The 17038-nt window shown below is 35.3% G+C and overlaps 1 protein-coding gene across 2 annotated transcripts in view; it reads right to left on the bottom strand.

Annotated features, from left to right (window-relative positions):
- SH3RF1 (SH3 domain containing ring finger 1) overlaps positions 1–17038 on the bottom strand; it is a 96223-nt gene that overhangs the window by 24616 nt on the left and 54569 nt on the right. For both annotated transcript variants that reach the window (XM_072862733.1, XM_072862734.1), the window contains exons 4-6: positions 15830–15925; positions 8125–8427; positions 7096–7206 (exon numbers count right to left, since the gene is read on the bottom strand). In XM_072862733.1, the coding sequence (XP_072718834.1) occupies positions 7096–7206; positions 8125–8427; positions 15830–15925 (510 nt within the window). The remainder of the gene's footprint in view (positions 1–7095; positions 7207–8124; positions 8428–15829; positions 15926–17038) is intronic.

Below are 17038 nucleotides of genomic sequence, written 5' to 3'. Positions count from 1 at the left end.
AAGCAAATGACAAGCAATTTCTCAGCACAGGAAAAACGGAAAGCATTGTTTCTAATTATAACATCTTTAGGATAGGACTTGACAAAAATTCAGAAGCCTTCCAGGAGGTAAATTTTGCATCCTACTGCTGACTGTACTTCAAAACATGATTGTTTTTGTACCCTGAAGCTGAAACATAATATACAATTCAGCAGCAGTGCACCCAAAACCACCCCTTCTGGGGGAAATTTTCTTTTGATGTATGGGTTACAAAAGTGAGCACAATATGAGACCATAGTCACTGAGCTATTGTTACCACTTTCTCCTATTCTTCTAGTTTAAAGAGTTAGCTTTTGAAATTCAGTATTATCAAGATTGGTAATCTTTAACAAACACCCCAGTAAAAAGGCACAGTTCCTTTACAGGCAGATCGTAATGGGGGTCCTGCCTACAGGCTTCTATGCCTTTTGAGAATCAATGGAGCAATTGTTACCTTCTGCTCTGTAAAGCCTCAGACAATTCTTTAGGACCTCGTGTACTGACACTCCTGGGAAAAGTCTCTCACAAAAGGAGAACTTTTCCTTCCCCCCTTCCAAAAATAATTATTTGTGTTACAACGCACACAAAAAGAGTAATAAAAAACCTCCAACATTTGAAAATGTAAATCTGATTTCATTTCAAACGTGATCTTCGACTTCACGCAATCCTTTAATACTGAAACAAAACTCTGAACCATGCCACTTCAGGTTTAAAACCACATAACAAAAATATAAATTAACAAAACGTCCTGAAGTACTGCCTGGCTCTTCCAGTACATCAGCATATAAATGCACAGCATTACATTATCAGTTTGGAAAATATATAATTTAAAGTCATTTTAATTCTCCTCAAACAGCCTACTTCTAAAGGGGTTTTTTTGTTTTTCTAAACAAAAACCTATAAGGAAAATAAGTTTTCGTTCTACACTGTGTGATTATTACCACGCTGCATTTGGTCAAAGTGTTAAACAAAGACAGCCCTCTGAACTAGTCTTACGCTGTCAAGACACAGTAAAGAACTGTATGATTAAAAGCTTTCAAATCTAGAGAAAACTGATTAACTCTTATAGTTTTTCAGTCAAAATTCTTATGCATAGTTATGATATAAATTGCATGATATATTGTGAAATATTCCTATTTTATTTAAAGCTTTTTTTTCTGATCATACGTTATCAATTTCTTAAGACCAGATAGGCCTCCTGTATCCAGCACAAAGCAGACATGACCTGCCGGAGAAACATCATTGTAAGCTTTGATACTAATAGTTGAGTTATTTACAAGAACAGCAATTGCATTTGCTTCACATTCTAGATCCCCATCCATCCAACAATCTTTTAAAAATATCTTGATAATTCATACTGAAATACCAACATTTCTCTTTCAGTTGCTTTACAATGGAAGTTATTTCCCCCTCCCAGTCAGCTTCAACAAATGCCTTAGCTGAATTCAAGCTGAACTTTTAGGCAACCTGTCTATAGAATGTAAATTCAAATCTTCTTTTAGGCATCTAGATTTCTTTATACGTAATAGAATCTGTAAATCCACATTAGGAGATGATTAGCTGGAAATCTTTAAAATTAAACCTATTCATGCACAACATCAAGGTTGTCACGATTCCACACTTCATGCATCTCTACGGATATAAGTGCTGGGTGTTGTATTTTATTCATTTGAACACAGAATATACATCAAAATTTTAGCTGTAATACAGGCACCTTCCCAGATCTATTTTATTCTGCTTTATTCAGGTTCTGCTCCCCTCCCCGTGTCTATTACTATGGTAATGAAACCTGCAGTGAGCCACAGCCCAATTAAACTCCTAAAGACTTGGCAAGTACTTAGAAATCTAAATAAACTACCTGATAGGCTTTAGAGGACTATCGCTCCTCAGCTTCCACTACTACAACTTGGTAAAATAAATCCAAATGCTCTAGCCAAGTTTTCAAGAAGTTTTCTGGCATGTAACCATTCTTCTAGCTATTGAGAAACATACCTACCTCCAGAGCACAAGCTAGTTTTGATGGTTCCCATACTCAATATTCTGTGAAAGAGTATATGCAAACCTCATGTGATTTAATAAAATATGCTTATCAAAATAATTAAGAGTACTTTTATTTTAGGTAGTTGAGGGGGGAAAATTGAAAGTTTCTGCAACTACATTTTGGACAACAAGTGTACTTTCAAGCATACAAAGGAGCAAATAAGTGATAAATTATTTTTTTTAATTGGAAGATGAAACATTACATAATTTGATACTTAATTTATGTAAAAACTTCAAATAGTACCTATACTCATGCTCTAGAAACTCATACATATTACTAAGTTTAAATATAATTAGGCTGCATTCCCATATCAGTCAACTGAAGATCAATAATCAGCTCACCCAAAGAATAACAAAAGGCACAGCAGTGGAAAAAAACACTCATTAACTGTCTCCATTCACACAAGGCCTAGGAAAAAAATATGAGACTTGCAAAATCCCCTGAGGGCTAACAAATTAAGGCTCATGTTTAACAAAATTCCTAAACTATAAATATATGTTATCAAGAACTGGCCTTTCATACAAAACCTCATCGTTTCTTTCAGCTGCTTCCTCTTCCCAACAAAAGCTGATTTGAATTTTTGTTGGTTAAAACTCAGACAGTTCTTATTTAAACCTCCTCCTGACATACTTACACTATTGAATCAGTTGGAACTACATGAAAGAGAGCTACGTGCCATCAGTATACTATAACCCTCACAGCTTGTGCCTCATTAATAATAATTCAGACTACCTTACATACTTTCACATAGAAGGGCAATTTTTTTGTGTGTGTGGGCAAGAGAACAGGACCAGAAAAAACAGGGCTTTTTTTAATTTTTGAAACCTTCAGCATATAAGTGAATGTAAACCATCCAAATACAGACCACCTATTTCTGCTAGTTAAGTGCACATATCAAGACACCATTTCAAAATCAACATATTCAATCTGCAGAAATAGCAATATGTATACCTAGGTTGATTGCAGTCCAAAATACTTTTAACTTCTCAAGAGACTGTAAAGGCAGAATGAAAGGAAGGTAAGTTATCTGTTGTTGCTACATTCTGTTTTTCTTCTGCTGCTTTTGAATGTAACTCTAACTTTGCTGTGGTATATTTTGTCTCTGTTTTTCCCATATCGTGGTTCAAATCACATACTTCCTTTAAGAGTTTTTTCAGCAAAATCTATGGCAACTAGATCTCCTCCATTAGATAACTACCTTATAAATTACATCCAAGAATTTCCTCCCAAGTAAATGAGCCTTACATAATTGTACGTGCATATTTTCACCCAACAACTATTGAACTTGACATCTGCTATTTATATTTTATAAAGAACTTCAAATATACTAAGCACCTACAAGGTTCAAAAATGCCAGTGGCCAAGAAGAGCAGACCAATTAATGCCCCCACTAAGGGCAAAGTTGTGGTTTGACGTCCTAGAGAACAGTGTAAGTGATAATATCACAGTCAAAAGCCTCAGCTGTGAGAAGTTTGTCTCAGTTCATAGCTTCTTCAATTTCAAAGAATCAAACCTCAAAACACGAAACAAGAATTAATGCTGCCGGCTAAAGAACTAGGCTAAAGAACTGCTGCTGTAAAATAAAACTTTTAAATAAATTATCACAGGTTTTCTGAATGCAAATTAAAATTTGCTTAAGTGATACAAGCAGCAGACAGTGTACCTGGTCACTCAACAAAAGCACTCTCATTCCTAAGTCTTATTTGTGTCAATTTTGGCTGCAAATTTGTAAATTACTTACTTCATGCAACATTTGGTACCAAAGAGCATCTACAAAAGATTATTATGGACAAAATAAAATTAATACAATTGGCATTTTTTGAACCACCATAATATTTCCCAAAATAACAACGTAACAAGCTAAATGTGATCCTATACATGTACACAGATGAAAGACTCGCAGGCCCCTTTGGGCCAGGAATTAATTTCAACTGTTTTAGAGAAACTTGCAACCCAACAAGACAGCTCAAAATATCTCCTCTTAACAATAAAAAAGCCATCTTTCTTACAGAAGATAAGAGAAGACACTAGCTTTTCTTTGCTTCTAGATTCAGGACAGATAAATGTAGCAAAGTTGCATAAATTCAGGATACAGGACAATCATGTGGCAGGAGTTTCACCCCATACTGCATTTAGCACTGTAATTTAGTTCCTGCAGGTACCAATGGTGAGATCACTTTTGAACAAGCTTATGCAACTAAAGCACCCGAGGTGGTTTAATGACTTTGCACCAGCACCAAAATAAAAGTATTTTTCCACGCTGGCATAGAAGAAAGAACTACTGATTCTTAATAACAAACAAAAGTGTTTGTTACTGAGAGAGGAAAAAAAGGCAACTTCTGACAGAACTTTTGAAATTATGCTTTGAATCCTGCGTACCCTATCCTCTCTAAAACGTACCTCATCCACAAATCAAATCAATTACTCAATGTCTGCAGCATATATGTTAGCTAGACTTGTATTCTGCCTAACAGCACAAATGATACCAAAACTGATTTTGTTTGCTCAGTTCTCACAGGTGTTTTCTGAAGGACAGGATGAAAGAAGTATAAAAGATTACATGGATTAGTATATAGGCAGCTAATTGTTTCTGGTATTAGATGTACACCTCATATGCAAAAAAAGGACCTGTGGGTCCTTCCTAGTGGACACCAAGTTGAACATGAGCCAGCAATGTGCCCTTGTGGCAAAGAAGGGTAATGGTATCCTGGGCTGCATTAGGTGGAGTCTTGCCAGCAGGTCAAGGCAGGGGATCCTTCCCCTCTCCTCAGCACTGATGAGGCCAAACCTGGAGTACTGTGTCCAGTTCTGGGCTCCCCAGTACAAGAGAGACATGGACATACTGGAGAGTCCAGCGAAGGGCCACTAAGATAATTAAGGGACTGGAGCATCTCTCCTATGAGGAAAGGCTGAGAGAGCTGGGACTGTTCAGCCTAGAGAACGCTCCAGGGGATCTCATTAATAATATAAGTATCTGAAGGGGAGGTACAAAGATGACAAAGCCATGCTCTTTTCAGTGGTGCCCAGTGAAACACAAACTGAAACACAGGAGGTTCAGCCTGAATATCAGGAATCAGTTTTTCACAGTGAGGGTGACGGAGCACTGGCACAGGCGGCCCAGAGCAGTTGTGGAGTCTCCATCCTTGGAGATATTCAAAAGCTATCTGGACACCATCCTGGACGACTGGCTCTAGGTGGCCCTGCTTGAGCACGGACGTTAGACTAGATGACCTCCAGAGGTCCCTTCCAACCTCAACCACTCTGTGACATTAAAATATGAATCTAAATATAAGGAGATTATTAATTGGTTTGAAATTAACATACATTTAACAGTAGGACTGCACAGATGATCCACAGATGGAAGGAGTCGTTAACAATAGAAGGACAAAGCACTGCTACAATGCTACCTGCATTATTCAGTAAGGCAGGGCAAAAGCACACTGTCTGTATAATTGTTAATAATAAGGTCAACTGTCTGAAGAACAAAGACTGTGAAATACATTTACTTGGATGAGAGCAATTATTACATCACTACTGATAATGAAAATTTGTGGGATCATGGTGGATATTTAGCTGAACATAAACCTATACTCAGGCCAAATGAATGGATGCAAATTCTCAAGATATAAACATCAGACTAACAGGATAAAAGTAAAAGGACCATACTATCAATATTTTCATCACTGAAAATGCCCATGCAGTACTGTACACAGTTCTAGAATGTGCTTACCATGTGCTTACCATGCCAAAAGGAAGTACTGGAGATAATTCAGAAATAACAGCATCATAACTTTTAAGGACTGAAAAACATAACTTAGAGTCCCAAAGAAAGCTGTCAAAATGCAACCTCTCAGGTGCAACCAAGCCATACCTAAGCATTTACTTAAACAACAAAATGTTGATAATAGGAGACAGACAATTCTGCTTTCTATTTTGCAGACAAACGTGTAAAATGATCCAAGTGCCAAAAGTTGAAAGCAAAACCAGACAAATTTAGCAGCAAGGCTATTCATCATGTTTTACTTGCTTTAAAAGACTGCAAGGATAATTAGACACCTAAACAAGATCAAGCCTTGGGGTTTTTTGTTTGGGTTGTTTGCTTTGGCTTTTTTTTTTTTAAACTAAGTGGAGATTTATTATTCAACTGTGCTGTGCCTCCCCTCCCCCCTGCCCCCCCAGGTTAGGGGCACAATTTTTGGACTTGAAACAAGAATTAAATTTCCATAATTCCTATGATCAAAATAAAGGCTTATTAAGTTCCTTTGAAGATCTCTGAAAACTGGTACCCGCAATCTTTACTGCAGCTAAGGTCAGGCTCTGATAAGTGCGGTATGATATAGGAAATTCCAGAGCTTCTCCACCACAAGCATAGCAAAATAAAGAATTTCAGATGGGTTTGGAATGAAATCCTGCCACTTTTTGAAGACAAAGTCATTTTCTTTGTCCAAAGGAAACAGCATTGCAATGTATTTCTTCCTGTAAAAGATGGCCATTTGCAACAGTTTTTAATATTGATCTCCAGGAACCTAGCTTAGACATGCTAGATATGTGCTTCATCTGCCACAGGCATACACACAACTAAAATCACCTTAATTAGGAGAAAGCAGAGTTTTGAAAGTTATTTCAGAGAATCTTGATAATATTGAATTTAGTAAGACAGAAATATCTGGCAGCTGTGGTCTCAAGTTGATGGTTTTTTCCAAGATCTTGCTTGTTTCCCCTAACCTCCCACCCCAGCATAATCTCTTTCCTACTCATGCTGAAAAGAAACACTGTTCTGGAAGGAAGTGTGCTTCTTGTCCTTACTACAGAGAAATGACAGAGGAAAGCTGGAGAAATGGATATGCATGACAGGATGCAAAGATTATTGTATCAATAATGCTTTTGCTATAGTTCAATTTATACCATTGTCTATCACATAGACAATCATAATAAAATCATAATTTCAAATAAGTGTATCAGAATTCGAGAAAAAAAAAATGACTGTACAGACGAAAGATAAATGGGAAGGCTGAGTTTTCTTAAACGGAACTTACACCAAGAGCAGCTTGGTAGGTAACTTCTGATGGGAAGGTAAATGAAGGCCCTGTTGTGACTGGGCTGCTAGGGGGTGGAGTCACAATTAGCCCTGTAGTACCAATATGAACCTGTCAAAGGAAAAAAAAAAAACAGCAGGGTCAGTCCTGAATAGTTTAATAAGAGCTGGTTTTGACACAGCTGTAAGCTTCATGGTCAAAATCACCAGTACTCTACTATCTGTAACTTTAGACTAGAACTAATTTTTTGCTAGATACTCATACAAACAGTATTGGATCACACTGCTCACTTTCTTTCCACTGACGTTTCAGAAACTTTGGAGATATATTGAACTAGCAATGTGAAACACACTTTTACCAATGTCAGTTTTCTTTTTTTCCATAAGAGGCTGTCAAATCCCAAAGACATGCAGATAAAACATATTTACTAGCTCATGTAAAATGACACCAACACTTCTTAGTCTCCATTACTGTCTCTTCTCCCAAAATGCAATCTCTATGGGAAACGGACAATTGTTCACGAACTAGTGTAGCTTGTAACTAAAAGCTTTGAAGAAACAGGAGAGTAACAAATAAATAAAGCCAGATAAATATTTCTACTTATCACAATCAGATTAATACGGTACATTTCTGGAATTCATGTAATTTTCAAGTTTAATTTACCTTTTGCTTGCATGCGCTTTATTAATATCAAATATTATATTCAATTTAGGAAAAAGCCCAAGAAATTAAATCACTCCAGTTTCTAGTTTCCACAGTTTAATAAAAATCTTTGTGGCACTTAAGAAATTAACAACTGTGAAAAAAATTAGCTTACAAGACCAAAAATATTTGCTATCATTGTGTAAGTGTTGTAAAATGTTTTCCTTAAATGCTCTCATGTTGGAATATAAACTTCATGAAAGCATACATTAATATTAATTACATATAATTAATAATCTGAAGTAAGTAATCTGACAAGATCAGAAGCCTTTATAGTTATTTAAAAAAAATACACACATGATTTATATTTGATTTCATGTAAATTACCTGAGAAGGGGCACTACAGGAAAGTCCCGTCAGCTCACTTATGCGGGCTGCTGCGGTTGGGTTGCTGGAGCTGATGAGGACAGGAGGACTAATTTCCATGGAGTGGCGATTCTGGGAAGATTGTGAAGACTTGTTGGACATAGTGAGGGAGGTAAAAGAGTGCCGTTTTTTGGTGTTTTTCTTAGTATCGGTGTGCTTTTGGGTTGAATTGTTGTGGGCTGCCCCAGAGGTACCTTCTCCAGATTCAACAGCAGAACCTGAGGGCTTATCCAGTTCTATCAGCTGTTTGGCTGCTGTGTTAAACTACAAAAGATAGTTACACATTAGTATTTTTTTATTTATAAAAATCACCTGAATATAACAAAAAAAATCTATTTTCCTTTTATTAATAATATAATAGAATTTAAACCATGCAGCTTAAAACTGTGACATACTGACCTACTTGATAAATTAGTCATTACACAGTGACAAGTCTTTCACTACAAACTCAACACACTTAATGTTGAGCTGGTGTGGACTACTCATCCGAGGTAGAATTTCAATCAAGAAAGGACATTATGCTCTAGTCCAGCCATGGATTCAGCAATATCCACTGCCTGTGTTATCTACAAGTCAGACTAAATTACAGCAGTCCCCTTTGACCTTATAATATAAAAATCTGTATTATAAAACTTCTTGAATGTTCATTTCATTTTAAGCCATTTTTGTTTTGTTTGTAAGTATGACATAAGCCCACACCTTTGCATGTGGGCTCTTGAAGACATTCCTCCTCATATCCCTTGGTATTTGTGCACATATCTTTAACACTACCAGTAGTAAAAAACAGGCTTCCTAAATGCAGATTTAAGAACACAGTAGGACAGACTAAAGATCCAGCTATATCAGTGTACTGCCTGATAACAAGTAGCTATACAAGCATAAGACAGTATAAAGAGAAAAGAAACATATATTGGCAATTCTGTCGAAATACCTTCTCAGCTTCTGAATTTTCTAATGCAGAGGCAGCATCGCTGTGCCTAAGAACCCTCAAATAGATTTTTCTTTTTTTAAGCTTATCTAATGAATTTTTGTTCACAATGAAATTTTCTATTTGTTAATTTGTTACAACAATATTATATTAAATGCAAAAAAATCCTTCCTTTCCAATGAAGACATACGGAATCCCACACATTTTCTTCTTACAATGAAATGTAAGCCATGTAAGAGAGGGGAAAAACACACACGCATCCCTACATTTTTCACAAAGCCTTTATTTCCAGAAAATCTTGCTTATATTTTAGGGCTATTGGAAATAATAATGTCAGAACTCTCATTTATTCATAAGCTGAAGTAACATCAGCACCAGTTTTCTGAACAAGTTAACTGATGTTAATATGTACCACTAAATATGAATACTGTTACTTGGATAGGTGTAGCCAATAACGAAGAAGGGGAAAAACTTTTCTGAAGAACATCAGGATGAAAGAATGAGATTAGTTACTGTGTAAGTATTATTTCTATTCTTCAGCGTCTTATTTCTTCTATTTATTTTATCCATTTTTCCACAAGTCTTAAGATACCTACTATGCTCATGAAGAGTTTTAAAGCAGTATTTTACGCCATCAAAACTTTACTAGACAAATAACACATCGTTAATCATGATAGCATCAACACTGATTTAAATGCAGCTCCCACAAATGACAACAGCTTATACCCTGAACACTTTCCTGTCTCCAAGGACAAGTAGATATATATAAAGTGGTACAAAAGATTTTTTTTTTTTTTTTTTTTAGTATAGAAAAGGTTTTCAAGTGGTATTTGAAAGATGAGATCTGGAAGGAAATTCCATGCATATACAGAAGAAAAAGACAAAGTTCAAAACTAGAACTACTGGAACAATGAGGAGTTGACATGAAAACCTACTAGGATGTAACAACAGGAAAATTAAAATTATGAAATGCTTGAAGAGGAAGAACTACCTAGAACATACTGCAGTGGAAGAGGGGCATAATGGGGGATTTGAAAAAGGATACTAAGATGAGAATGCAGATTTTTTTCCTAAATGTTCTTATTGTTAGTCCTTTAGAAGGCAGATGAAGAGAACAGGAAGGATAGAAGACAATGTCACAGTAGTAAATGTTCCCAAGAAAAAGGTGGATGCTAGATTTTTCCTTCCTGGTAACAGTGGACATGGATCATATGGATAAAATAATTTTGTACCACTTCCGTAGTACAGAACACATAACCATACAGCTTTCTCCAATTAACTTGCAAGCCCATTATTTAGATTTTGAATTTATTAAATTTTAAATTTAGAGTGAACAAACTTTCAGCATACCAGTGAAAACGATGTTATTTTATCGCAGAACACTGATACGAGGCTGAAGGATATGAAACAAGTAGAAAATAAGACCAAAAAAAGCCTGCTCTGCTATTCATCTTGTCAGGGTCCTATCTTTCATCATGGAAGAACATGCAGGCTTTTCAAAGACGAATCATTTTATGTATTTTGCACATTTTATTTTTTCCAACTCAGACTGAAATTCTTTGTGTCCTTCATGAGAAACGGTGTCTTCCATATTGTCTTATACAGTGGCTGCAACCACTTCTATTCTTATCTATTCTACTCCCTTATTTAGCAAAGAGCCTGTTCACAAATTACACAGATCAGAGAAAGAAAAGCAGTACTCATTTCTAAAACAAGAACTACCTAATGGGAATAGTTAAGGGATCACCCAGGAGTGAAAAACAAAACCAAAAGCCACTCTGCTAAAAGCACCCCGAGGTACCTGTTACACCTAATTATGTTTGTTTACCTCCTGAAGCTATTAATGCCTGCAGAATCTGAATACTTCTATACAATGAACAACCTATTAGAGAAAAGTTAAGGCTCACCCATGGGATTGATTCAAGACTGATTCAAATATAAGCAACGTACTGAGCTTTCTTATGTAGAGAAGAAAGCCCAGGACAGTAGCATTAACCTAAACATGGAAGTGAACTGATTACTGGCCTTTTCTTAGAAGCAACCTGAAGACAGCAATAGTTGCAGAATATTTTGCAGAGTGCAGTTTACTTCTCCCTTGAGAAGAGAAATTAAGAACTTGCATGCATTCTCCAATAAAATGGCTAGCAACCATTCAAGGTCACCATGGGAATGCATCCCACTCATGCTATGAAGTGTTTCAATACAGCATTCCTTTCTGCAACAAATACCCCTGTATCTATTCCCACATTTTCTACGTCAGTTGTTTTCCTGAACAGACATATTTGAACTGAAGCTTCTTTACTTTAACTTTTACATTCACATTTATTTGTTTTTTACATTCAACAAAATCTTTGCTGTAACAGTAGCCTGAACTCCAATTCCCCTTCCCACCAAAACCCAGGAAACAGAACAACTTTCCAAACAGGGCAAGACAGAGGTGGCCGGCTGAGCTGCGTCTCAGTGCTGCGGTAGGGGATGAGGCTAGCAGACAGGTTTCCGCCTGCTTGCAGCCATCTGGAGAAATTATCAGGTAGACTACCATGCAAGACCTATTTCAAGGTCTCCTATAGTTGTGCTTTACTGTACTTATTTTACAAATGAATTCAGGTGTCCTTCACTCACACGTAGATAGTTGGAATTTAAGTATCATCCCTTTCTGAAATTAAGTGAAAACACCATCTACTGCCTCAAATGATCTTTCTATTCACATTCATCCAAAATTTTTACTTATGCAATTTATTACATCACCATACGTCACGGAGTTATTTTTCCACATTATCAGCACTATTATTAGTCAAATTCCAATTTCTAGAAAACATTTCACTTTCACATGTATTTGGAAACAAAGGAGTAAAGTGTAAGTGGAACTAAGGTAAACACTGTCCTTATTTGACGTTATTTTTGCTAAGCATCATCCTGGAGGATAGGAAACAGCTTAGAAACCTAAATTCAGCTTTGCAATTAAGGTTTTGGAACAAATATATTTTGTCCAAACCAGAAGAAGAATCATTTCACAAATCTTGAACAGATCACAATCATGAGCAAAGCTGCATTTATATTTATTTTTGAAACAAATTAAATAGTTCTGTGTTGCAGTTTTTGTTAGGGAAATTAATCAAAACTAGGATGCTCAGAAGTTGCCATTGGAATGATAACATTGAGATTATCACATTCAAATATAGTGGGAATTAGACTATAATTTTCTACTCAAAATTAACAATCTCTGTTTTCAGGTGTAACATACAACATTCACTTTTTACATAATTTTTTTTTTTTAAGGTCCAAGCAGGCAAAACAGTCAAAAAGTAGAGGAAAGTTCCCATAAAAGGTTTTATCTTATTCTTCTTGTTACAAAGTCTGATTTTTTTTTTCTAAGCACTTTAAATCAGATCACATCATTTAACAGCGATAGACAAAGTTTAGCCTAGTAAGTACCACATTAAAAAGACCATGCTAGAAATCCAGCCTAAAATCCAATCTAAAATGTATAGACACAATAAAAAATAAATATGTTTTGAAACATTCCTGTTTGGTACAGGAGGAGATGCTAATAAAAAACTCCAACCTGACACACTAGGTACATAAAATCTTATGTTCTCATGGATTAAAATGTCGTGTTAACTGATGGATACAGTAGTATAAAATGACAACGAACTTAGAATTCTACTACAGTGAACATTTCAGATCATTTTATTTTTTTCCCCCTACATTTCTATAAAATTGTTTATAAATAAAGCTAGAGGAGCTGGATTAATACAAAGGTGTTTCCCAGTTGTTCACGTTAACTTGGGAAAACAAAAGCTGTCATTATTTTCTATGGACATTTTGATTGAAAAGTGATTCCTTTTCCCTGATTTTTCTTTTTCTATTCTGGGCATTTGTATTTTTCTAGTTGTTCTGTATGAGTGCTGAATACCTTGTAAAAATGTAAGTATTCTTTTAGATTTGGAGTGTGTTTACTAAGTGTTAAACCACATCAGAATGTCACATTTGAGGTCTTTATAAGTGTATTGTACAATATATACTTACAAGTATACAAATATGTACAGATGTTACAAATATACTTACAAGTATATTGTACTGAGAACTATACTCCACATAGAAAAATTCTAATACTATCTGTTTAGTCCTGATTAATCTTTCTTTTTGGAACAGAGATAAACATAAATGTTATGAACTTAATCATACAGTTTCTAGACTCACTGCATTTTATTTCACCACTGTGCAAGAACCTGGTTGACCTGCTTTTAATTGAAGCACATTGAAATTCCATCAGTCAAAATCTAGTAATTTAGATATGTTAATCAGGTCTTACTCGAGTAAAACTAGAGGGTTTGTTTGGTTTTAGCACTTTGTAGAAAATAGAATTTCATTTTTTGCAATGTTTTATATTATTTATTTTTCATTTGCAGATAGAAGTAATTATTTCACAGTGCTATGTGTCTACAGATAAACACGTAATGTTTTGTGACTCAGTTAACAAACTATACTTTTAATGGAATCATTATTAAAATTCCCCTCAAAATATTTTCAGTCTCAGCTTTTATTATTACCACAAATTTAGTAAGCGAAAGCGATATAGAATCATAGAGCACACTAGCAATCATTGAATCATAAAATGTTCCTCCAGGTAAAAAGTTGTCCTCAAATATAATCAGTTTTTCATGGACTTCAATGTATCTAAAATTTATCCTGTGACCTCATCGTACAAGAAACATCGCAAGTATCAGACCTATACTACAGAATAAACATCACAGACTACACTCATTTTAAAGTTAATGACTTCAGAAAATCTCCAGTAAATGCAGCTACTAATTCACGTTTTAAAAAAAAAAAAAAGAAAAGAAAAAAAAAGGATGTGGACTAACATACACAAGGCAAAGATATGTCTGTCATTATGACAAAAATAGGCAATGATTACAGGATTGGGTAATATAACTAAAAATACTATATTAAAAAAATACCTCAAAAATATTTATTACTTCTCATCTTCGGTATCTTTAATAACAACATGTGTAACAATGGTTTGATATACTTGTTTGTATCAACTGTCTGCATATTTTCCAGAAAAATCGTTATATAATATCAGAAAACAGGTATTTCAAAATACAAATTGATAGTTTTCTGCTTATCTCACTGCTCTTCACCACAGCATGTGTTTTTGTTTAGTATATACTGAAAAAACCCACCTATCTGATCTGAAGTATCTCTTTGGGTATTATTTATTGTTCTAGATTTCCCATATCATTTTAGTGGGGATTTGCAAGTGTGTACACAAGGGCTTGTGCCTGTTTTAAAAGGGTTAATTGAAGATACATTTTCTTAGTTGATGGAATTTGTCGGAAAACATCAACAGTGAAATAAATGTTGTGACTGAGTATCATTTTAACGTAATTTTTTTCAAGAGTATATCTCCATTTTGCAAACTTTTGTACAGATGGCAACAGTTGTTAGCTAAATAGTTAGCCCAAGTGGCAGCCCTAGGAAAGGGCTTTTTCTAACTTGGCTTAGTTAAGTGATTTCGTTTTAAAAAGCACCACAAATACCTTTACTGGCTGAACTGAAGGGGCAGTTAATTGCAAGGAGCTAGGAATGAATAGCCAGGGGCAAGAACTTCTTAAACTAGCTTTTAAAAACTTCTTAAACTGAAGCCAGAATTGCAGTAAGCAGGTTGAAACCCTTTTGGTTTTGTTGTTGTTTTTTCAGTCATGTGAAAATTTCTATCCCCAGATATACAGATCCTTACATCAATCTATAAAAATGAATATATGTATTTTCCCTTTTAAAAAAAAATAAATTCTATGTTGGTTGAACACAGTCATTTTTTTAAAAGCTCCCATCTCATCAGGGCATTCAGAAATTGAATTAATAAAAACTGACTTGATTCTTAGTATGGTTACACATTTCTTCTGTGACCTGAGGTATTTCTGATCCCACAGCTAACATGAAAATACCTTTTTCTTCCATCATTCTGCCTCATTTATTTAAATAAAATCTCTTCAGTGGGAGAAGTGTATCTTACCAAGTATCCATAGCAGACCTATCAGAAAAAGACAAACACTATTCCAAACCTCTCTATCTTTCTGTAATGCAAATTTTAATAATCATTGTTGTAGCTCTACACACTGTTCTTAATCACCTATGTCTTTCTATATAGAAGATATAGCTTTCAACTCCTAAAAGGTTGCAGAAACTTTCTCAACTGCTACCTCTAACTGTAAATTGTCATATCACATATGAGAAATGCAGGAAGATACAGAAGATTTTATATAAGGGTCTTCTGGATGTAAAAGTCAATGCTTTACCTGCTTAACAACAGCCTATATTCTCCGACTTTCTAGTTGTGCTAATTTGGTTTTGAGAGGCAGGTATTAGGGACAGTGCAAAGCTTGCTATTTCTCTGACTTGCTGATTGCTTTCATTTTGTGGTTAAGTGTGATTTGTGATTGACTGCATGACTGCAATATTAACAAGAAAACACAGTGACTGCTTCCAAGTTCTTTCATTCCAATTCCATTCAATGAAAACAGGTATCGAATAGCTAAGTAAAAGTCACTGTTTCAATTGCTGAGGTAATTTACTTTCCCAAACTAAGCACACAGATCTTAGATTATTTTAGGTCTATGACTATTTATATCTCAGGTTATTTTAGAATCACCACTAGTTCTGATTATTTTTCTTTTTAGAAAATGAAATACACAATGGACACAACCTTACTGAGGGCCCAACTTTACTCACCTCAACATATGAAATTGGAAATATTCCTATCTTGTCAGCCAGCATTCCTTCTGCCCAGTTTTCATCCACACGGCGAATTACAGTCAGAACATCATCCTGTGTGAACATGCAGCGATTATGTCTCCCAGCTCTAATTAAACTTCTAATTTAATTTCCCTCCATAATGCACAGGTAATCAGAGAAGGCAGTACATGGACAAGAACCGCAGAGAAGGCACTCCGTAACAGGAACATGCCGCTTTGGGGGTTGAAGTCGGTTCCAACCATTCCTTTTCCTGTTTTGTCAGAGTTCAGCTAACTGTCCACAGCTAATCTCAGCCATCTGAGTTTGTCCTTAGTGCCAGACTTCCTGCCATGTTCAGTCCACGGTATTCATCAGCCCCCCCTTTATGTCCTTGGCATTAATCAAGAGAACCACAATCTTTTTCCTTCTCAACTGACTCATTACTTAATCTTCCCTAGCTGTTGCTTTTCTACTTAAGTACTTAAGAACACTTGTAAGTGATATGATTTCTTTCACATCTACATGGAGCATTTGGATTAGATATGGTTTTGAGAATGTTATATAAAAAAAGGATTTACGTGCACACTAAACATTGCTCTCGCTTATACTGAGATATGTAATTGTTTCATATGCAAGTTCAAATATTTGGAAACATATATGCTTACTCAAGCGAGACTGCACATTTATAAAATAAAGAAAAGTTTGCCACCAAGTTAATCAAAGTATGCCAGCTAATGGCAATCATCCTCAACAGTATTGCTGTTCTGTGTTGTAATAACCATTGTCTGTCCACATGTTAATATTTTTCCTTTTTAGAATTCTAGCCATCCTTTACATTTGCAATAGGCAAAGGTAGAAAAGTAATTAGCTCACATATGATCTTGCAACATTTTTGGGTAATTCGATAAACTAAAGAATCAGAAACTGAAAAAAAGGAACAGCTCTGACTCCTGGTAAAACTCTGTAACATTATGTGCCTTGCAAGACAGAAAATTAATTACAACAGAAACAATATAAGAAGAAATTTCATATTTTCCAAAAGGCAATTAGTAATATTATGAATTACAAAGTTTGGTAGTACTTTGTGTCTAGTATCTAGATCCTAAAAAATGTCGCTTACTAAATGCAAAGCTGAAAATAGTACCAACTTCAACAATTTAAAATGAGTGTTTCTTTCGAAGATGGAACACTTAATTCGTAACACAG

This window comes from Ciconia boyciana, chromosome 5 (assembly GCF_034638445.1).
Source record: "Ciconia boyciana chromosome 5, ASM3463844v1, whole genome shotgun sequence".
Taxonomy (NCBI): Eukaryota; Metazoa; Chordata; class Aves; order Ciconiiformes; family Ciconiidae; genus Ciconia; species Ciconia boyciana.
This window is presented reverse-complemented; position numbering and strand designations above follow the sequence as displayed.